Raw genomic sequence first — 23,679 nt, 5'->3', positions numbered from 1 at the left:
CACAAATCCCATTTTTGCTCTGGAAAATGTCCTTTCCCTCTCCTGACCCAACAAAGACCCAGATTTACAGCCCATCTCTGGCTACAGGAGTATGATTGCCAGGTGAGCCAGAATTTGTGTTGGGGGTGATGGGGGCATGGAACTGGCCAGTGAAGGTCCTCTGGATTGTGCCTGTGGCTGTGCTGCTGCAGGTGGCATCTCCCAGCTGCAGGAGATCCTGCCAGCCTGGTGGTGTGGCTTTGGGAAATCCTCCTGTGGCTGGAGATGTGCCCACAGCACGATGCCATTGTAGCCATGTCAAGAACAGAGCAGAGGAGGTACTTTTCATATTTTTTTTTCCAACACCAAACTGAAAACCATCAAAAAGACTTTTGCTGAAGGTACTTTGGGAGCATAATTTGGACCATAACTTTACCTTGTTGATAGTCAGTCAATATTTCTGTTCCTTTTGGGGGACTGTTCTGACCCTTCTTTCCCTCTCCCATACACACAGAGGTTTATTCTGCTGTAATGGTCACAGATGCAGAATTAAGGACCTGTTTTTAGAGAGACTGGGGAGATGGAGTGCTCACATCCAAGAGTATGACTTTCACAAACTAATTGATTTCTAAAGGAAAAAATACATCAGTGTTCAATATCCAGAAAATGTGCATCTAAAATGACTTATTTTCTAATAATCCTGTATAAAGTATAATGGTTATCTCAGATGAGATGAAAGTATTGTCTGGGGAGCAGCAGCAGCAGAGCTGCCCTGTTTGCTTTGCAGTTCTCTGACCTGCTTATTAGAGGACATTCTTATGAAACAGATGAATTTATATGAGAGGTGCTTAGGGGACCTGTTGTTGTTAAGGGTCTGTCAGCACTTTTCAAGGTGTTACAAATATATGCAAACTGTATTTTACATACATCCTTAGTAATAGGCAGAATGAAGCCTTATATGATCAAAAGTTTGTTTTATTTGCTATTTTATATGAGAAATAGTTGCAGATAAAGGTAGGGAAAACTGGTGAAATACATCAATAATTTTACAGTTTTTAATATTTTTCTGGGAAGTAGTAGCGGGGAAATGAAATATTTCAGCAAAATGTGATATTTTGCATTATAATTATTTAGTGGGGTTTTATTTCATAGTTTTTCATTATAAGAGGACTACTTTTTACTGAAAATGAATTTATGTAGCAGTAGTTGTATTGAAAAAAAACTCCAATAATTTATTTTAAGAGAAAACTCTTCACATGAAATTTAAAATGGCAAACAGTATGTTCTCCCCCAGAATGAACTGTTCTCTCCTCCTGTTCCCTTTCATTAGTCCCTCCTTGAGTACTGACCTTTTATTTTCTGCATTAATGCAGCTCTGTCTCTTGGCTCCTCATCAGCCTCTCCCTCCTGTGCCCTGCTGAGGCAGGAATCCCTCAGAAACAAGTGCAAGACTGGAGAACCCGGGAGCCACAGCTCAGAATCCAAATATGCCCTGTGAATGTCATTGAAGGGTGTCATGGGTAGGGCTGATTCAACGCCAGAATTCATAATCTGGGCCATTGTGATAAATCCTGAAAGTGCTCAAGGAAAGGGAAATTTGAAACTCAAGTTTTAAAAACACGACAAACCAGCCACCTCTCCCCACAGCCATCTTGGTCCAGTTATTTAAGAAAGATTTGATTTCTGTTGTTTGGGGGGAGGGGGCAAGGATAGAGTTTTGTGGGAGTTTTTTGTTTGTGTTTTGGTTTTGTTATCAATAGAAAAGCAACCTATTAGAAGGCTGTGTGTTGCAGGCAAATTCTTCTTTCTTTCAGGATTTTTCATAGAGGACCACAGAGGAAAGAAAGAGAAAACCATTTCTATTTCTGCTCCTTGTTTTCTTATGTGGAATGTGTTTGGAGAATTGTTTACCTGGGGTGATTGCTTGATTGGATTCTGGTGGGGATTGTTTGAGCCTGATGGCCAATCCAATCCACCTGTGGCTGGACTCTTGAGAACAGGGTCACGAGTTGTGAGTTAGACTGGGTAGTTAGAAAATGTAGGTTTGTAGTTTTAGTATCTCCTTTAAAGAGTATATTAATGTATTATAGTATAATTATAATAAAGAAATCATTCAGCCTTCTGAACTGGAGTCAGACATCATCATTTCTTCCCATTGGGGTCACCTGCATTTGCAATAGCTGTGGAGCTGAGTTCTTAAAATTAGGGTTGTTACAGCATAAGAGCAGTGTAACTGCCCTTTAAGTGTTCAAAGGTAGCTGGGGCAAATGGTACCTGGTGAACCTTTTTATTTTGTGTGGTTGGCAGTTACATGTGCAGCAAGGGGAGCCTCTCAGAAAGGCCTGTCCACCTTAGGAAGGCTGTAGATAGCTTTATCTTAGTACTGATGTGTTACTTATTGAGAATTCAGCACCTGTAGGTGTAAATTACTTTGATGTAACATCTTGCTGACCCTGTTTATATCATAGATGAGCAGATGGTATGGAAAATATCTTGTACCTGTGCCAGAGAAAGGCAGCCAGACTGAAAAGTAAACCTTGGGCTGAGAGGCTTGGGCACGATGAGCTCACTGTGAGCATCTCTGGATGAGCTGACTGGAGAGCAGCCCAGGCTTGGTGGCTGTGCAGCACCTTTCCTGCAGGAGCAAATCCCGCAGAAGGCTTACAGGCAAGGAACTGCCTTGCCAAAAGAGTTGGAGAGCTGACAGTGAGCTCTGACTGATTTGTGCTGGCGTGAGGAGGCTGTTAATTAACCCCATCAACCACAAGTGCCAAAGGAGGAGTGGATTCAGACAGGTAGCAGGTCATTTTGTGCCGGAGCTCACCCTGGGTCAGGGGTGGCTCCGTGTGGTGGTAAAGTCTCTCCTCCAACCCCGTGCTTCCAAAGAAAGGCTCAGCAGTCTCTTGTCCAGTCTCAAAGTTGTTTATTGCAAGTTATCTAAAGGATTTTCTTCTTGAGCTGCTGCAGTCTGCTCAGCAGCTCAGGCAGAGGCACACACACACCCTGACATCCTCTCTGACTCCTGATTGCTTCTTCTCTCCCCGCCCAGGGCTGCTGCTATCTTTTATATGGTACATTATGTGTTATATGGTTACAGTTTTCCCCCAATGCCTATTAGCTATATTAAATGGTGCTTTTCTACTCTAAACCAATCTGTGAGTGCCAACATCACCAAGAACATGGAGGTAAGGAAGAAGAAAGAGGGAGGACAGGGCAGGCCCAAATCCCTCCATCTTAAAACCTCTGACCCCCATTTACAAGACCTAAAACCTGCCTGTACAGCACTCAAAAATTCTTCCCTTTACTTTGTGACTACTTCTACTATAATATCTAAACTGTTGTGACTTCTTGTTCTTCCTGCAAGGTTGGTAAATCATTCCATGGTTCAAACCCAAAATCACAGCTGTTCCCAGCTGTCTGCCAGGGTCTCAAATACTTCTGGCCTGGACCCGGAACATCCAAAAATGTCTGAGGGACATTTTGAGTTCTGACAATTTTGGGCTTGTCATTTTTTACCTCTGCTTTCCTTTTGTCTTTATTTAACTGTGTTTGGGAAAGCCAGGGGTGAGAGTGGGGAAGCTTTGCTTTTCTTGATGCCCTGATGTGGTAACTGGGTTTCAGATTTTGAGGTGAGGATTCATGTTGGTGTTTTTTGTTGGCAGTGTAAAATTCCAGAGATCAAAATGCCGCTCTCTAGCAGTCAGGTGGCCCGAGAGCACATACAGAATATAGAAATGAGGAGTTTAATTCATATCAGCACAAGTGTGAAATGGGATAGGTTTCTGCAGTTGGTGTTGTTTTCTGCAGTTGCAGGCATGTTTATCAAAAACTTGTTCAGGTGTGTGTCAGCACAAAGTTATTCCAAGTATGTGTCATGTAAATCAGCAGAAATGGTGTGTGTAATAATCATTAGAGACCCAACTCAAACCACACAGGAGAATATTTACTGCTAAGGTATTGGAATTGCAGCCCCTGCTTATCCATGTTCATTTCTGGCTGTATGTTGCACTCTGTCTTAGATCCTATAATGGAAATCCATAAGGAAATGCTACTTTTGAATTCACAAAGGTTTTTATCCAGCAAGAAGTAAGTTCACACCCTCTACAGCTACATTGAGATGAGTGGGGAAAACACTATGAATGAGGAAATAGTTTAACGGGATAAAATACTGTTTCATAACATATAGGTACAAAGCACTGGCTTAAGGAGTATAACATATATAAGTTTTACTATTTTTTCAGTGCTTGACATAGCATGTAGAATCTTTAGGTGCAATTTTGTGTTTCTGAGAGATACTTTCAAGAGCAGCAGCAGTCATATTACCTTCTGTATAGTAAATGCTTTAATTTGCAAGGCTTGTTCTGTTTGTAAGACACTTGAAATAAATGTAAATGCCTTCCAGGGGTTGTTTCCACCTTCCAAGTTCTCATGCATGGGATTATTGTATTGCATATGAAGAAGAAAACTGTAGAGCAGAAGTGAGGTGTGTTGTACTTTTAGCATGAATAATGTACCTTTTTGAAGTTAGTAAATACCTTAAATGAAAAAAATATCTTGGATCAGTCCATCTGAAACCATTCATCCTTATTTACAATGAGAAAATCAATTGTGCCAAACATGCAGCTATTTTTATGACAAATTTAGATGTTCATTTGTTTTGTTTTGTGCTTTCTTTCTCAACAGGAAAGCTAGAGTAATGATTTCAACATAAGCATGTAAATTATTAATTCCCTGTCCATTTTACTTTGTAAATGGCACCAAAATTGAGCTAAGGAAACCATGCACAGCGCAGTCTGAGGGGAAAAATCTTCTGTGAAAGAAATGTCGCAAAATAAAGCACTTTGCCAGAATTCTGTGAATACTGTGCTACATTCACTAATTTCAGACTTTCTATTAAATTTACTATTTACCTTTGCAAAGTAAGCACACTAAATTATGTCAGCAACACACAAAAACTTTGGTTTTAATTTATTTTCTAGCAAAATGAAGGTGACCATACAGGTCTTAAAACTAGATCCTGTGCAGCTTCATGGTGTTGTTGTACTTGCCATAAGCTGCTTAGAGGTGAATTTTAGGGTGCAATTCACAACTGGGGTGACTCCTGTGTCATCTTCCTCCCCAGCTATGAACATCTGCTTGGGTCAGACCTTTCTTCTCTGGTTGTGGTGTCCTTTGGGATTCTCTAAGTTTGCCTGGTGGATGAGGACCACGCCTGCATAGTTAAGTGAGGGAGGGTGACAGGCATCCTCAACAGGCTGGCTGGGGAGCAGGGAACAAACCCTGCCTGCAGTTTTGTCTTACCTGTGGGGCTGAGCAGCATCCTGATCAGCTCAGCTCCAGAACTAGAATTATTTTTCCATTCTGTGTGGGCATTTCAGTCTGGCTCTCACTGCAGAAGTCTGAGCCATGGCCTTTGCTCCTCCTCTTCTGCAACCTCACTTGAAATAATGGAGTTTAATGAACTTGTCGTCTGCCTTGTGGTTCATGTGCTGCTACGGGAAGTGTGGGGTTTGAAATGCTCAATTTTTCCATATTAGAAACTAAATAGTACAAATGAATAGAAGGTCAAAATCAAGTTAATTCTGTTTTACTTTTTTTTTTCTTTTTTTTTTTCAGAGGAGGTAATTAAGAGAGACTTGAGCAATAAGTTAAGTCTTTGCTCTCTTTTATTTAATGTGTTTGAGTCAGCAACCTAAAACACAGTTGGGGATATGGAAAAGCTCACCATTGTCTCTAATAACTTATTTTGGCTGGACTGCATTCTTCACAGAATAAATATGTCCTTTTAATATATCATTAGGGAATAAATAGTTGTACTATTTAAAAATCTAGTGATTCCTCAAAAGAGGAGCCTTTTCCAATGTGGAAACAGTCTGCATAAAAATAAACTGGAACTTCTATGCAAGAGTTGAGCTTTTTTGTTTACAAACAAGGTACTGTATTAAACTTTCTCTACTTTGAGAATATGTGGAGGTTTAATATTTGCTAGAAATAGATTTTGTTGTTGTTTAAATTTGGAGTTAAGTATGCAAAATGGGTGATAACTGAAATTCTTTCTAAATTCTTCACCTCAAAGTCAGCTTGATCCTAGCAGAAGACAGAAGCAATGTGTGCTGTCTGTGCAATGAGTGTTGGACTCATGGCACTTCTCTGAAGGCTTTAAGTGGCTTCCAATCCCTAAAAGTGCAACCTGCTTTTAAAGATATTATCCAAGGTTGTAATTAAATTACATACCCATTTTGGTGTGCTTTACTCACTGTTAGGTGTGTGGTGTACAAGGATGCAGCTACTTAGCTGGCTGCTTTTATCTTGCAGTGAATAAGACTTGTAAAGATGTAAGTCTAGCGCATAATTGGAACTCCTGTGGATCAGAGTTTGGGCATTGAAATATGCCAAGCTTCAGTGAAATTTCAGTAGTATTGGAATAGGTAAATATATATTTTCAAAGTGGATTTTATGGTTTCATTTGAATTTTGAAGAGAATTTAGGGAAAGCTTTTCAGAGAGGATTCAGGTTACTTAGGTTCAGCTGGGTGCTTCATTCTGGAAATGAAAAGATAAATCGGTCTCTGTCCAGGCATTTGCTGATCTCACTGCTACCCAGAACTCTGGCTGGGATTGTTGCATGTCATATGTAGGGTAGATTGTTTCTGTCCCCTAAAGGCTGGACAGGACTCATCAGATCACTTTTCTATAAACCAGTAGTCTTTATGTTAAGGGTTGTTAAGTCCCAGTACAATGATGTAATGAAAAACCCAAAATCCAGGTGCCCCAGTGTGAGAATGCCAACTGTGTAATGACTTTAACTCTTGATATGTTTGGCAGGCTCTGGATTGCTTCATTATAGTGCCAAAAATTAAATCTGAAATATTTACAAGTGTTTACAAGCTGGTTATCATTAGTCTTCTCTAGAATTGATTTTTTTTTTTCTGAAATTAAGCCTGTAATAATTTAATAAATGAAAAAATCTTGCTGGCAATGCAAGGGGCAGCCATGCCAAAGCACAAACCTTCTGCAGGGTCAGCTTTTTCTATTTTTATTTTCAGGGAGGGGATACCTTCTGGCAACAAAAGTGCAGGTGTACAGTATCATAAATTTAACAAGGTTTGCATATTGAATGACCAGGTGCTGCAAGCAAAAAAAAAAAACAAAACACCAAAAACCACAACCCAAACACCTAAGACTCCCCAAGCAAATACACACATAGTTTATATAAAAATGTATGGAAGCTCAAATTAAAAATCTCTTTAACTTCCTAATTTTATCTTTCATTTTCAATAAATTAAGCTTCCATATTGCAGCTGCTTTTCTTCCCAAACAGACTAAAAGCTCAGGTTCATGCATAACTCAAGAAGGCAGGGATGACACTGAGCCAGAACTTAGTTCTGCTTTATTGATAATAGAGCTGACAGTTAAGAACAAATCTACAGAATGAAACTGCAAATCCTTTAACCAAGCAGCAAGCTGAACATCTGCAATGAAATTGGCACCTAAATTTAAGTTAAGCAGTAGTTTATGTTCTCAGAAAGCAAATTAGGAAATTAACTGAATCTGTAATTGCAACAGAGATTGTAGTGAACACAGAGCTGGACTTGGGGATTTGTGGGTTTTTGTTTGGTTTTTCAAAAAATTCAATAGTAAACAATTGTAAACATGTGAATTTGAGGGTATGGTATCTGTTTATATAAATGAATAATCAACATATTCACATCTTGCATGCTTCTGTGTTTTCACTGTTTGTACAGCTCCAGTCATGCAGTAAATACAACACAGTCAGAAGGGAAAGGAGCTTCCTTGCCTCCTTCCAATGGACATGGGAAACAAAAGGAGACAGGGATTGTGAGGATGTGGAAAGCATAAACAAAGCTAAGCAGTAATAATCAGTAGACTTTGAGAATAAAATTGTCTATCCAGGAAGTGGGTCTGTGAAACTTTTGCTGATTTTTCTTAAATTCTGCTTCTTTAATACTTCTAATACTTTTAAAAAATGTTAATTTAATTAACTTAGAATATCAATTATATTTAAATCTATAAATGAAGGTTAATGCATTTTTTGAATTATGCAGAATTTAAGTAATATAATTAATTAATAATTTAATTTAATATAATTTCATGTTCTGTTCTGTGTTGCCTTCCAATGTTCTCTAGTGACGAAACCTCACCTGTAATGTCACTGTTAATTTCACTGTTATTATTATTATCAAGGGAATAAAAATTCCCAAGGAGATTTAGGGACATGAATCCAGTTATAACTATTGGGGGGGGAAAATCTAACCATGATATATGTTTATTTAACAGATAGATATCTGTTTTCTTAAATTACACCACAAAAATATTTTGAAGTATGAGCTAGGGAAAAAATAGTAGGACTATGACTTGGTTGGTTTGGCCTTGTTCTGAGCTAGAGTTTGCCAGTGTCAGAGTAGTCCTGAACTGGACTTTAACGTAGGATTCAGCTTTATTCTGTTTAGAAAATTATTAGGAAAAAGATATTATTATTTTCCTAAAACCAAATAATTGTGAGTGACCTGGGTAATGATGAGGGCATGGCTGGTCTTGTGCTTCCAAGCACCCAAATGGGAAGAGGAGCTTCTCAAAGGGGAAGGGGCAGCTGCAGAGCACAGTCTCCCAGGCAGGTCCTTGGTAATGGATACAGATTGCAAAGAGCTTGATAAAGGTTTTCCTCTGGAATTATGGCAAAAAGAGGTTCATGGTGTGAGAAGAGAGAGTAATTTGGGGACTTGGGGTTTGGCTTTGCTTTAGCTCTCATCAAGTCTAATGATAAGGCTGCTATGAGAATGCTGCACAAACTGTCATGCAAATATTTTAAATTGCCGTCAAAAATTGGAATGGAGACAGACATGAGTAGCTGAAATTATTTTAAGCTAGAGAAAACAATAAAGTCCATAAAATTCAGTTTGTTCATTTTTTCAAAGAATATTGTGGGAATGCATGACTATTGTGTGATAGTATTTTAATGGTCAGCAAACAGCACACATTAGTAGCTCTTCAAAGAAAGAGGAATGTAAATATGAACTGATGAGCAAAGACTGAGAATAGGTAAATACATTATTTATAATTTGTCTTCAAATAAGCCTCATTGGTTTGTCTTTTTTTTTTTTTTTAATATATTTGCGGTGAATGTGTATTTTCTGCAATTTTGGGCAGTTGATAAGGAGAGAGGAGTGAAGCTGGAGTCTGAGAGTCATGAGCAGTTTGGTCAAATGGCCAAATCATCTCTTCTGGCCTGGACTCTGTCTGTTCAATTTTGACAAAGTAAAGGAGCAGTTTGGGTCACTTGCTGTATCAGTGCATAGGAGCACACAGACTGCAGTTCAGAAATAAAGGTTTCACTAACTGCACTAAAGGACATTTGAAATATAATTTTGGAACAAGATAAATCATGTTCTGCACTGTTTCTGAGCTGCATACTACTGTGGGTGACACGGCTTTGAGCCATCACTCTCATTTTTAACATGGCCTTCATCAGATCTGACCACCTCAGATCTAAATAACCCAATTCCTAGAGCAGAGCTGTTGCATTAATCATAGCCTTGCCATTAACAGCAGGGCTGCACTTTACAATAATGAGGATGGGGGAGGATTTTCATTAAAATACCCTGAGCAGAGGAGGTTTGGGAAAGACCAGGAGATTTCAGTCCTGGGTCACTTTCTAAATTAGTCCTCTGTTCATTGCTTTCTTTGGAGTGAACACTTTTTTTCCTGGCCAAGTCTAGTGACTACCTTTTAGAGGCATTCTAATCAGGTATCTTAATTAATCTTTTCTGCATAAATTTTGTCTCTGAATAATTTATGGCTTTATTTCAGCTTTCTTACCATGTTAAAAAGTCAGGGTTATGTGTGATAGCTACTCCTAGCCTAGTCCATTCAATTATACTTTGTTGAAAAGAAATTGCCACTGATGAGAATGTTATTCCAGGACATTGATGGTATAGGCAATCTGACATTCCAGTTTGGAAAACATCTTAAACAGTTTAAAAAGTAGATATGTATGTTTAATTTCCTTTGCAAAACTAGTGATGGGCTTTTGAAATTTTTCATTAGATCTAATGGGTGAACTGTGCTCTCTTTTTTCCTTTGGGCAGACCATACAGATTGAAGTTTATGGCTGAATTGCAAATTTGTAATGAGTACTTGAACTTTCTGATGATGAGAGTTACTTCAATTTGCTATTAAAATTAGTGAGAGCTGAGTAGGGAGTGGGATCCTGGAAGAGAACCTCTAAGTTTGTAAGATTTGATCCAGTGCTTATTGAAGCTGATGAAAGTGCTACGAAATAACCAGTGTATTTCAGGGACTGGTTTGTCTTCTGCTTTGGCCCAAAGAAGGATTGTGGTCAGTATTTCACATCAGCATACAGGAGGAGAAAGGATGAAGTCAGAAAGATTCATGTGGAGGGGGATTAATCAGCCTTACCCTTAGATATTTGCAGTTTGGGTGTCAGCCTCTGAGCGGGTTGCCCAGATGTTGCCGTGTAGTTGAGAGTGAAACAGGCAGATTTTAGGTGATAGCTGATCTAACATGCTTTAGATCTTTTCAGCAGGAGAAGATAAATTGTTCCCTTGACTGCAGCTCTGCAAGCACAGTGGATAGGATGACTGGGTCTGCTCTTGAGACCTGTTTTTAACCTTGTGAATCCCATCCATGCTGTCTTGGATAATGGCCAGCTCCTGGTACTGGCAGGCAAAACAAAAGATCTGGCAGGTACAAAGTACCTAATGCAGTCAGCACTCCCCAGGATAACTCCTGTCTCCTTCCTTTGATTGTCTGAAAGGGAAATGGAAAACCTACCCCCTGTGAAGGAAACTTGCTCTAATTAGGTAAAGCAAGTACCAGTCATGTTGGGCAAGTGAACAGCAGAACCTGGTGTAACCTTGCCCATGGAGTCTGGCACCATGAGCAAACAGGGAGGACAGGCCTTTGCTGGCTCTGGGAGCTGTTGCCTTGCACCCTTCCCCTCTCAAACCATGGTTTGTTAGACATGCCAGCAGTTTAAAAAGTGTCAGCAGGAACACCCACAAGTACAGCCTAAGATCTTATTAGCTCCTAGGGGCAGCACAATAATTGCTAAGCTCCAGACTGCACGGAGCAAAGCCAGACTTTGCCTTTTGCTAAAGCCATTGTATAGAAAAGACAAGATTTTTCAGAGCTGGAAAAAGAAGACAAGGGATCAGGATTGTACCCTTGTGGTTATGCTGTGATTGAGTCCTGTTCCCAAGATTATGCCGAATTTTCGCTGAATAGCTGCTCAATATACAATGCATTAACAATCCTGGGGGAAGAAGCTGGAAATTATAATTGCATTCTCTCCAGCTGAATATCCTATTAGGGTGCAAGAGTCATGCTTTTCCTTTTACTCCCTTTCTGGCTCTGTGCAGCTTTTCTATTCGTTGACATGGCTTCAGTATAAAGGAGACTGGTCCCAAACTCTCTAAAAATCTAATAGCCGGGGTCTGTCCTGTGATATGGCAGATCAGGGAGTGAACCACCTTCAGACGGAAGAACACAAATTTCTTATTTCCTGAGTACAAGTGCTAGTCAATAGTTTCTCTCTATCTCTCTCTATATATGAAAATATATTTATTAAAAAAATTATATATATGCCTAATTGTAAGTTCCTCAAGGTTCCTACCAGCCAAGAGCTGCTTAAGAAAGGAACTGAGAATTCCCTCCCTCTGTGCATTTGGCTCCAGCTGGGGCTCTCAGCACACTCAGTGAACTGGACTCCTGCCTTGCTCAGAGGCCTTTCCAGTTTGCCACCAAGAATGATGGTAGTGGGGATCATATTTTTTCAAAGCAAAAAAATACAGAGCTTTGCTGAGCTTTTCTGTGCATGGGGTGGATTTTCACTGCACTCTGGCTCCCAATGACTTCATACTGGGGATTGGCACTGGCACACAGCACTCTGCCCTCAGATAAATGAGGGTGATGCTTGTGCTGCATCTGTGTAAAAATGTATGTTGTGGTTTTAATAGTCTGGTTATGCCCACTGGGGGATGCTGTAATTCCTGCCCTGACAAGATACAGAAAAGGAATTTGATGCCTTTTTCTGAGCATGCCCATGGGATGTGACTGGCTTGGGCACTGCTGCAAGTCACTGTGGTATTTTTGGATGTTAAGCATTCTGTAGTCTTTCATAAGGTTTGCTTTTATATCACATATTTGGACTGGAGGGCATGATTTCAGATCTATGATGAGAATATTGTAAATAAAGTAAGTTGTCTGATTTTTAAAATACTGCTTATTGTATTAAATGCAGATTGGAAGAATTAAAAAAGTAAATAGTCTGTGTAAGAATGAGTGGCTTGGACTGTGTGGTTTTGGTCTTTTATACTGAGGTTATCAATATTTTTTGCAGTGCATTTTATGTTTTAACATAAATACTACTAGATTTTTTTTCCTGCTATTTTTTGTCCTGACTCACACACGGGTATACAGTGCAGCAGGTGATATTTTTTAAATCTATGTAAAGCTGGAAAAAGAAATATATTTTCCTTTTGGAGAAAAAACTCAATGAGCTTGATGTTTGACTTCTTCCCAGGTAATTTTTAAAGTGAATAATTCTGAGGACATTTGAGGATGGTGAAAGGAGCTGTGTTCCACATAGCATGTTGAAATTCCTGAGTAGAGCAGTACCTTATTTTGTGATTGCACAGCAGACTGATTTGGTTTTGGGTGAATATTTATATATGATTCAAAAGTCTTTTCTTAGTTTTAGTTAAAGGGCAGCAATTAAGACACCTAGTAGCACATTGGTTTATGAATCATTTGGCTTGATACTAAATGCATGGACATCATTATTGTGGGAATTGCACCTACTTGTAAGTGGGTTTGTTTAAAATTTGTTGTGCAAATACTGAAGTGTTTTGTGGAAAGCTGTTTGATATTTCTGAATAGCTTGAATCATTTTATTTTTTGAAAGTGGTTGGATTTAACCTTAAATAATGCAGCAATTATCTGTAGAACTTGCTGTCATAACTCTCCATTGGTGTTTACCACAAGACTGACCAAAGTTTGCTTGTTTTCAATATTTTCCTTCCTTCAACTACATTCTCATACCCTTTTTCAAAGATTATGAAATACAATTTATTTACATATAACAATACTGTTGCTGTGGTTCAAAGGATGCTACTTTATAAAACATTTCCCTTTGTCCTACCAGCACTAATTAATAGAATGTCAGACTCTGTGAAGTTCTTGGTTTACTAAGTGGATGAGGTCTATTTTTCACTTTTAGGTGTGACTTTAGTTTTAGTTTTTGTTTTTGCACAGTACTTTGTGAATTAGCAGTGGTCATCCACCAGCAGTCAGAAAACACCTAAGAAGCTGTGTTAGTGAATCCCTGCAGCCCCTCCCCTAGAAGTCCTGCAAATTTTCTGGGTCAAGTCCAAGCAGAGGAAATGGGAGCTCTGCCACTTGCCTTCTAGAGAATCTACTCTGCCACATAAACACAAGAATTATCTTCTGAAACAGAGAAGTAAAGCAGAAATAGCCCTGACAATGAGAAAAACCTGAACGCTTGCTGGCACTGCACCAGAATCTGCTCAGAAACCTCTGCCACCTCTTGCTTTTAAAACATTGCCTCCAATCAATATTTAGGCATTGCATCTCTTCTTTCATTTGCTGTAGTTGATAACTGTTTGGCTTGTAAGCCACCTGAAGATGTGGCTTCTTTGTAGCCACTGGGCACAAAATCACAATCTTACAGCTGGGACTTGTGAAGACAGGTGAAGCCACAAAAGGTGGGATTGTGCCTGGATCCAGATGGGACCAGCTCTTGAATCTTGGGGCTTGCAGGTGATCCTTTGCCCCTTTGGAAGCTGAGTGTAAGTAGTCTGCTGTGATATTCACCTGGAAATGGGAGATCAGTGGCATTGACCACCCGCAGTTTGGTGACGTTGTCATCTCAGCCAGCACTGGAACTGGAGCTGGTGGTGTGGCACCCTGCAGCTGGCAGTGACAAGCCATGTGTGTCACTGGCTGGAATACATTTGCATCCTTTTGCAGGTATCTTACACGAGAAATGAGGGAAATCTGTTAGTTTACTAAATTATAGTAAGGAATTCTTCTGCTAAATAGCAGGTGAGACACAAGACTCTGTTTCTGCTTGCCATGGGAATGTCTCCCAGATTTTGAACTATATTTATGTTTTAATTCACTTTCTTGCTATTTGAATTTTACATGAGCTTAATGTACTTACATGTTAATTGAAAATATATTGCTAAGTTATATTAAGTTACATGGGGGCCAGTTAAATTACAAATTGAGTTCCTCCTATTAAAGGTGATCAAAACCTATGTTTTTTTCTTGCACTCCTTCCATATTTTTAACTAGATAATTATATTACAAAAAACCTGTTGTCTAAGAAGGGTGCTCCATTAAAACATCATACTGGCTTGATTTTCAGACAGCAGAAAAAAAGCCAGAAGTGGCTGCTACTGTTGACTGATATACTTGTATTTTTTGTATGCTACATAGGAATATAATATTTCTGATAGAAAAACTATTTTTAAAAGGTGTTTCAGTACAGCCTTTTTACATTTTTGAGATCTTTTATCCAGGTAAATGAAAATAAAGAAAATTCATTAAAAAGGAACAAAAACTTCATGACCAATTTATGTATTCTCTCAAATATGAGGCATTTCTAGAAAACATTTAATTTGACATAATTTGAATTTTACATCTCACAGTCAGATTGTGCTTAATCTGGTTGCCATCAGAACAATAATGGAACACCTGAATTTGCAATTTTTTAAACTGTGTATTCCTTTTCTGGACTTAGCTGGTTTATCAATAAATGTACAAGTGAGTTCTCACCTTACTTAAGAGCTTTCTTAAGGAAGCTTATATCTTTTGTGACATTATCAATTTGTCAAATGTGCAAAGACTGCCTGCTATGATCACTGTTATTAAAAAAGACCATAACATGATATATTATAGATAAACACACTTATTTTCCAAAGGGAAACTATTTTAATTGACATTCAACATCTGCTACTTCAATTACATGACACATTTGCCAATAACCAGCTTTTACATATTGACATATATTTTTATTTAACTTTACCTGGAAATGTCAGGAGGAGAGTTCAGGGGAAACAGAAGAAAGATGTTAATTAATATTGGTCACAGTGGGATGCAAGCATTGTTTCAGTTTCAAATTAGAGCAGTGCTCACTCAGGCGTACACTGCTAATATGCTATAACTAAGGATTTGTAGAGCAAGGAGAAGTTAATGGACAGCATCTTTAATAAGGATGCTGTGCTTCACTCTGACTTGCACTGCAGCAGAGGGAATCAACGTGGCCTCACAGCCCATCCATCATTTGCCTCTGCTTCAGGTTCTGCTCTGTGTGTGTATACCAATATATCTGTGTGGGGATAAAAACTCAGCAAAGGCCAGGAATTAGAACAGGTTTAGAGACATAGTGTATATGTATGATCATTAAATATTCAAAAGGAGTTTTTAAAATCCTGGACATAAGCTTGCACATGTTATTTTTTGGTGTGATTAAAAAAATGTAGCACATTTATAAAGATTTTGTCATCTTTTCTCCACAGGACTAAATATTTTCTCTGCAAAAGCCTTTCTCTCGTAAAGAATCCTGGAAGTTGTAATCTTATAGATAAGCAGCTGGAAGGGTGCACTGGCTGTAGAAACTAAATATATGATGTGTACTGGTTTTGCCACTTTTGCCATTCCATTTGGTCTGAGTAAAAACCAAACTGTTAATTCACAGGTATCTGAAAACTGTAATAACTAAGTACTTTACAGAATAAAAATTCACTGCAGAGAAAATAAATCGGGTAAGGGATATTTCATGGAAGCTATAGGTATGTATTTATAAGCATAATTGTAATAACAGGAGAGATCCACTTTGCTTCATCTGTTATGAGGCAGGTTATTTAAATCTTTGGTCTCTTGAGTTTTGCTCAAGTTTTTGAAGCTACAGCTGTCCAAATGGAAGCATTTCTTGTGATAAGCAAGTATGCTCATGCTCTGTTGGTAATATGGATCTGAGGATGGCATTGCTGCCCCAAAGGTGGGAAAATGAGTCTTGTACTTGATTTGAGTTATCAAGTGAGCATCTGAAATTGGGGCTTCCAGATGGCTACTAGCAGCTCCTCCATCTACTTGTGAAAAGAGATTGTCAGACCTTGTTTTGGTGATGATTCATCCCTGACTGATAGTTTTACATAATTCTATGAGTCTCTGCCTCGCATGAACCTGATATTTTTGTGTTGTGAAAGAAAAAAATCTTTCACAAAAAATATACAGAGTTATTATAAACTTGCATTTTATTTTCCATCCAAGGATTTCTAAATATTTTGAAAATTTTAATACATTAGGACTCATAACTATGTTTTTATAAGAAAAGACAAGTACTATTTTACTAAACTTTATGCTTTGTAAAGGTGTGATAATAATGTCTCATGTAGGTACTCTATTAAATTTCCTAAATTTCTCATCAGGAAGCTTCAAGATGACTATTCTGTATCTTGTACAGCTGATTGTCTACCTAGGTACAGGCGTAGCATCTCAAAGTTCTCCCTACTGAATCATGTCCTTTATATTATGCCATTTTTCCAATTTGAAAAGATTATTTTGATCCTAATCTTGTTTTCTAGGGACTTGAAAGAAGCTGCAGGCCCTGTATTGAGTACAGAGAAATGTCACATTTGATAAGCATTCACTAGGTTCCATCATCTACATGATTAATGAAATTACTCCATAAGTACTACTAGACCCAGGGCAGACCCACCTCTCAACCTGCCGTGATACTGCCTTTTCTGCCATCCTATTTTGACATTTATCCATTGCTAGGTCTAAATTTGTTTTTTAAAATAGTTTTATCAATTTTAGAGGATTCATTTAGGCTTGCTAATGAGAGTGTCATGTGAGATGGTACCAAAAGCCCTGCTAAGGTGAAAAAAAGGCATCTTCTGACTTGTTCCTTTGCACAAGGGCTCTTATCTGCCCTTGAGAAAATCATCTTGATTCAGCTATCGTTATTAAAAAATTCAAGTTACTTATGCAACTTGTCCTGTCTTCTGGATGCTTTTTATTTGTTCCAGTGTTTTTCTGAGACTCAGCTTAAACTGAGTAGTTTATATTTCCCAAAACTTTCAATTTTCTCTGTTTCTGAAGAGAGAAGTATTTTGATTTGCTTTTTCCAACCTCCTTGAGCTACACTTCCTTCCCACAAGTCTTCTTAAGTATTAAGTGCTCTGAGTTTCCTTTAGTTTACTTTCTAAAAATTAATTTCATCAGGTCTGTGATTTGAAAATGTAGACTATGGTTAAATGCTCACTTAATTAATTTTAGCTTTCGTTTTCTTCTTTTTCCTAGTGCAGAGTAATTAATTGCCTGATTACAGGTTTCTTTCTAATGAAAAAGGAAGCTGAAGCAGTTTGAGTGTTTTCTCACGGTCATCTATTTGTAATTTCCCTGACTAACGGGCAATTCTTATTTTCAATGCACATATTTTTATACAAAAGGTCCCAGAGAAATCTATGCATTGCCTAATCATTTAAAAACAATCCATGTATTTTTCCTGTGTATAACTATGATGGCTCTTGATTTTTAACGAACTGAAGGATTTTTTTTTCCATTTTTTCTACCCAGAAAATTGTACATATATTTTCAAAGTCTACATCAGTAATTTTCATCATGTAATGGTTTGAACTGGAAGGGACCTTTAAAACTTGTCTTGTCCAAGCCCCCTTCTGTGAGCAGAGACATTTTCAATCAGATGAGATTGCTCAGAGCCCCATCCAACCTGACCTTGAATTTTTCTATGGATGGGGCATCCACCACTTCTCTGGGCAATCTATGCCAGTGTTTCACCACACTTATTGTAAAAAAATTCTAGCTTAGACTAGTCCAAAACTGCCCTCTTTTAGTTTAGAACCATTACCTCTTGTCACTTTTCACTACTGTTTTATATGAACTTGTTTCTGAGGGAACTTTAGGTGATCTAGCAACCATGGAAAGAAAAACTGAGAAGGATTGAACCATCTGTTTTATGACTGTTTTCATACTATTCCTGTGTCTTTATCACATGTTCTTTTTATCTCTTCCTTTGTTACATGCTACACTTCCATCTTTCTGATTTTTGTGCCATCGTGTTCTTGCTATTTTTATATTCCTACTTACTAACTTGGCTTCTGAAGTGGTTTATTTTGAAGATCTTGTGATTTATCTACCCACCATCTCTAGGCACAATGAGACTTTTTGGAATCCAGGCTTCACTGGATTTCTCTTAAGAAGAAATCACGACCTTTGCCATTTTGCCATCTTTTGCACCATAACTTCTAGGACAGGTCCTGAAAAGCCCTTCTTTACTCCCAGAAGAAGCTGCTGAGTGTATTTCTCTATTGCTGTCACATGTTTTTATATAAATAACCAGCCCAAAGTGTCCTGCTGCATTCTGCTTCCAGCAAGCATTTGGCAGTTCTCTTTTTCTTTGTAATTAGTGTTCTTGACTTTTTTCCTTTATTTGGTGTAATTGATTATAAAGCATTATAAACCTATAAAATGCCGTTTGGTAGTGTATGTATCCATACAAATATATTCCAAGTGAACTGTGTATGCCTACAAGTGCAAGCAAACTGCAAGGACAGTGTTTATTTAGCTTTGTTTTGCACTCAGAATTGGCAAAGCTTGGTACCTGTATTGCAGTCTAACGGTATACTTGAATATTGTAATTTCACTATATCTAGTCAAGTTTTTACAATTTGCAATAAACTTAGAGTTAAACACTAAGGCAATTTTAAGAAATCTTTTTTATCTTTTATTAAATTTTTTTGTGGTGGAAAAGGTTGTATGCTGAAGCTTTGCCTTCCTCTGAGCATTTTCATTTTCCATACAATTACTGAACAGCTGAGTAAGGTATGAACTTACTTGACAGTGAAAACTGAGATTCTCATCTTGAAATATTACAGGACTTGGTTTTGAGAGCAGCAAAATATTTTGGCATATCTGGAAAAAAATGTAAATTTCAAACGGCTTCTGGGTGAATTAATATAAAAAAATAGTAATTTTTTTATTAAAACCAGTATCCAATCTAGATTACATTATACAGATTTTACCTTTATCTCCAGAATCACCCTGTACTACTTCATACATTTTGCCCCAACCAGGTATAGTATCGCCACTCTGTTTCTGCCATTTTGACATCTGTTTTTTTTACTGGCTTTTTTTTTTGTGTGTGTGTGGCAAGAATCACAAATCTTCAGTTCAAGTGCAGGTGAGAGCTGAAAAAATTCAAATTTAAAAGTAATTAATTAAATTCATTTAAAAATCATTAATATAGGGAAATTAGATAATTATAACTCCCTTGCAGCTATCAGGAAACTTGTGGCTTCATATCAAACACGGTTTGATGCATTTTTCTCCCATTTATCCTTCAAGGGGCAAAAAAGAGAGAGCTTCAGAGAAGTTCAGGAGTTTGCTGAAAGCTGTGAAGGGCCTTCTCCAATCTGAGTTCTTTTTGTGATGCAATCACCACCTCTCTCTACAGATAAACCTATTTATCTGTACCTGACTTTGACTTTTGGTCAAAGTAGAATGACTCCCTCTCTCTTCACTACTGCAGTCATGTAGTCTTCTAATGAGAAATTTCACCTACTCTCTCTGTTTCTCCTGAGACATCCACCAAATGTTGAGGACACTGAAGCTGTTAAACATTACTGCATTTCTTTTTATTTTCTTCCCTAGGTGAAGGGAAGCACCTTAAGGGTTCTGTTTTCTCGCCCTTCTTCCAGTGATACACAGAAGAGAAAATTGGGGGGGTGGGGGGGAAAATAATTTAAATAGGGATGGCATGGACAGAGATGTCATTCTAATTTCCTTTGCTACTGCTTAGTTATGGCATTACAATTCACACAACCCTGTGCATTAGCAACTGGATTTATGTATCCTCTGCATCAGCTGCCAATTGCTGTTTATATAAATAAATACGTTTTTGCTTCAGCAAAGCCTCTTTTGGCTCCCCCATTTTATTTTCCTGCTGTTTTGAAGTTGAGCAGAATTCTGAGGTACCAGATGGCCAGGTACTAAATGCATAAAATATATTATTTCCTTCTTCCCTTCTCTGCAGCAGTCTGTTTCTGTTTAGCCATGTAAATAGGAGTGGTTGATATTAAAAGCAGGAGTTGCAGCTGATATAGATATAAAATCAGGTGGCATTGAATATGTCTGAAAAGTAAGCAACTTTTGGCATTCTTAATCTGCTTAGAATAGTGGTAAATAAAATTGTTGGCTGAAGAGATAATATTTATTCATTGTGTGTTTCATGCTGACTGCTGGGAGAGGACAGTTTGGAGGTAGAGCTCTTTTTCACTGGTAATAACATCTGTTACAAACAAGCTGGAGTGGTTCAGAGCTGATGTGACAGAAATCATTCTTGGCTGTTAATGAATTGAGGTGAATTTTAGCGTGAGAGTGAAGAATGTGTAGGGAGTTCAAATAGTTAAGCATGCTGTTGTGGACTTGCTAAAGCTACAGTATGAAATTGGTATTCCCTTATGGGGATTTAACCTTGTGAAATGCAGATAAACTAAAAACTCCTCACTGCTCATCTCTTATCCAGAGTTAAGTCTTGTGTAAATGGAGTTTGTCTGAGCGGCAGGAAGGTACAAGTAACTTATGGATTTCTGGTGTTTTATAATTTACTTTTCAAATAAAAAGTAATAGAGAGTTTTTGCAGGCACATTTTAATTAAGCTTTTCTCAGTAGGCAGAGTAACATAATGATCCAGCTTTGCCAGGTAGTCCCTGTCCTCAGACTTTTGCTTCATTGGTTTAAAGCTGAACATTTCATTTTAGCTCTTAAGATTGTCTTACTTGCACAATGTTCTGCAGAAAGAAAAATGAGTTTAATAACTTTGAGACTTTTAAGATTTCTTGATCTTTCATATGAAAATATGAGGTATGATTTCTTATGACTTTATATAACCAAGTATCTGAGGTAAATTCTACAGCTTTATAGATACAATTGGTTTCTGAAGCATTTTAGTAAATCTCAGGGAAAAGCTCCAGAAATGTTTGGGACTTCCTTTATGCAGGGGTTGTAGTACACAGGACTGCTGAAATTCCTTGTGACTTTGCCTGTCATTCATTAGTGAATGCAGCAGCATTAATCAAAACATTCTAATTGGAGAATTTTCATCTGTGGCATATTGCTCCCATAACTCTTCCTGTGCTTTTTCTAGTGTCAGCAAGATCTGACATTTTTAGAGCAGATACGTAATTTCTGAAAATATTTGTAATTCACTTTACAAGGCATATGTATGACACAGGAGATGCTATGATATTCAGGTTTCAGCATGTACTACATTTTATGGTTTGTAGGGGCTTGACCTCAATTTATTTGCAAAATAAGCTTTTGAATACTAGCATGGAAGCTTTATAATACAAAGTATTTAAGTCTCCCATACTAAGTTGGGTGGGTGATCTGTCATAAAAATAGCAAACAATACATTTTAGTCCATGAGATTTACTTTGTGGAAATGCTGAAGCACAACACCTTGAATCAGATTGATGCATAAATCCTACTGATTTCAGCAAAGTCAAATTATCACCTGCTGTCTCTCTTACCCTGTCGTGCCTACCTGTGACACCTCAGGCATAATTGTCTTTTTGAATCCTGGTTCTGATGATGTTACCAGGCTTATGCATTATTGCTTCTCATCCTATGTGCTTGTTCCAGCACCTCATCTCTGTACAGTCAAGTGGCAGAATTCCATTCTTATTTTCTGACAAAAGTAGGTCAAGAGTAGTTTTATCCCTGTTGCCATCCATGGTTTGCACTGATGGAAGGAAATCTCTTAGCATCTCTCCAATACCTTGTTATTCTCACTTTCACCTCTTGCTCTCTGTTTCTTTGCAAATAACAAAGCCTGACATTTGTAATGTAGGGCTGTGTTTAGCAGGAAAATTAAAACATGCTTGTTTTGGAGTTTATTCAGGAAAATAGGTGCATTTGTTACTCAGCAATAAATCCTTTTAAGGCTAGCCATGTGATGAGAACAGCAGGAAATGTGAATGGAAAGCCATCTGCTCTGTGCCACAGCCCCTGAGGATACGTCTGTGCGGGCTGGAGTGGCTGGTGTGCAAACTGGGTGGTTGTAACAATTCTGCTGGGTTCTTCTTCCATTTATCCCACCTGTGCCCTGACCTTAGCCTGGGGCTGCTGTGGCACAGAGCTGTGTGTGTTACAGCTTGGTGCTCACACTGCTGAGAGCTGTGCTGAAATGTGAACTAACAGGATTACTGTGTGTGAAAAGGGCTATTTGGTTCAAATATTGTCCTGCCCTCTCCTGTAAAACTTTAGTCCTTCTCCCACAAGAGGGAGACAGAAAGTGTGGTTGAATCTAAGGAAGAAAGTATTTGGTGTGAGGAGATCCTAATTAGGAAGGAGGTTTACCATTCTGGAGAGAACAAAACTAACAGAAAGAGTAAGTATCGGTAGTGTGGGAACATTTGGTATGACAGAATGTTTTCTTGCAAAGGAAAGAGAAAGAGACTGTGTAAATGTGATTTTAGATTTTGAAGGAAGACAAAATGTTTCTCAGCTAGATTCTGGCTGTGTTTATGTTTGTACATAATGTGGTGCAATTGGAGCAGACCTACCAAGCAAAACACTTGATTTGCAAACCTGACATCCAGGCTTGCACAGATCTCAGGAGCTACTTTCCCTTGGAACACCTCTGGTCCAGTGCCAGGACTTCAAAGCCACTAGTTCTTATTTCCAAGAACAACATGAGTGTGTACACTCCTCTGTGGAAACCCAAGTGTGTTCAGTGATGGTGAAGCAGAGATTTTCTGCAGAAACATATGTCTTGTGAAATAAAACAGTACTGTAAATACACCTTCCTTCTTCCATTTTTTCTAAGTCTTTGTGCCAAAGATTGTGTTTGAAATGTGAAATTTCTTATGGAAACCCCATCCAAACTTACAATATGAAATTTCTTGTGGAAACCTCATCCAGACTTAAGTTTTGTCTAAAATATATTTCCTAGTATGAAATCAAAAGACTTTCCTGGACAGAAAAGCAAGGAAGGTGGCAGTACTCTACTAACACCATCATCTGTTACTGAAACAGGTAAGAGAACCCTGTCTTTTCCATATCAGGCAGCACCTGGCATTCTAATATAAACAGGGCCCACAATTAAAGGCAAGACTAAGGTCTTGGGGAAGGGGAATAATCCATATTTAAATTAAGATGTTAATTTGCTTTCTTTTCCTTGGGTGCAAGGTAATTTTGGAAACATTTCATTTAGCTCGGTAATAAACTTAGCTTTGTATTGTAATTCCACAGACTTTTTTTTTTTTCCTTCTTATCTTTCAAGAAAACCCAATCCTTTCATGCTTTATGCCCTTCCTCTCTACTCATGCACTCTTCAGTCATAGTTGATGGAAAAGAGCTCTAAGTGATATTTTTCTTACATAGACACCTGGTCAAATGTGATGACTAAATTCAGAAGACTATTGTCTAATTCTGCTACCAGAAATGCTTCCATTACAATAAATTTAAAAAAAATCACTCTTCTGGACATGTCTAGGAGAGAGAGTATTATTATTAGAGTTGGTAAAGTTGTGTGTTTCATGACCCATAAACTGCCTCCTACCACAGCCACAGCTCCTCAATGACATAAAGACTTCTATTTCAAAGAGGT

General features: G+C 38.1%; 1 protein-coding gene across 1 annotated transcript in view; it reads right to left on the bottom strand.

Moving 5' to 3' along the window:
* Positions 1–2,882: 2,882 nt before the first annotated feature.
* LOC116806640 (3'-5' RNA helicase YTHDC2) overlaps positions 2,883–23,679 on the bottom strand; it is a 43,225-nt gene continuing 22,428 nt past the window's right edge. The window contains exon 25 of the mRNA XM_072922616.1: positions 2,883–19,255. Within this exon, the coding sequence (XP_072778717.1) occupies positions 19,115–19,255 (141 nt within the window). The 3' untranslated portion in view covers positions 2,883–19,114. The remainder of the gene's footprint in view (positions 19,256–23,679) is intronic.

Source organism: Taeniopygia guttata, chromosome Z (assembly GCF_048771995.1).
Source record: "Taeniopygia guttata chromosome Z, bTaeGut7.mat, whole genome shotgun sequence".
NCBI lineage: Eukaryota > Metazoa > Chordata > Aves > Passeriformes > Estrildidae > Taeniopygia > Taeniopygia guttata.
This window is presented reverse-complemented; position numbering and strand designations above follow the sequence as displayed.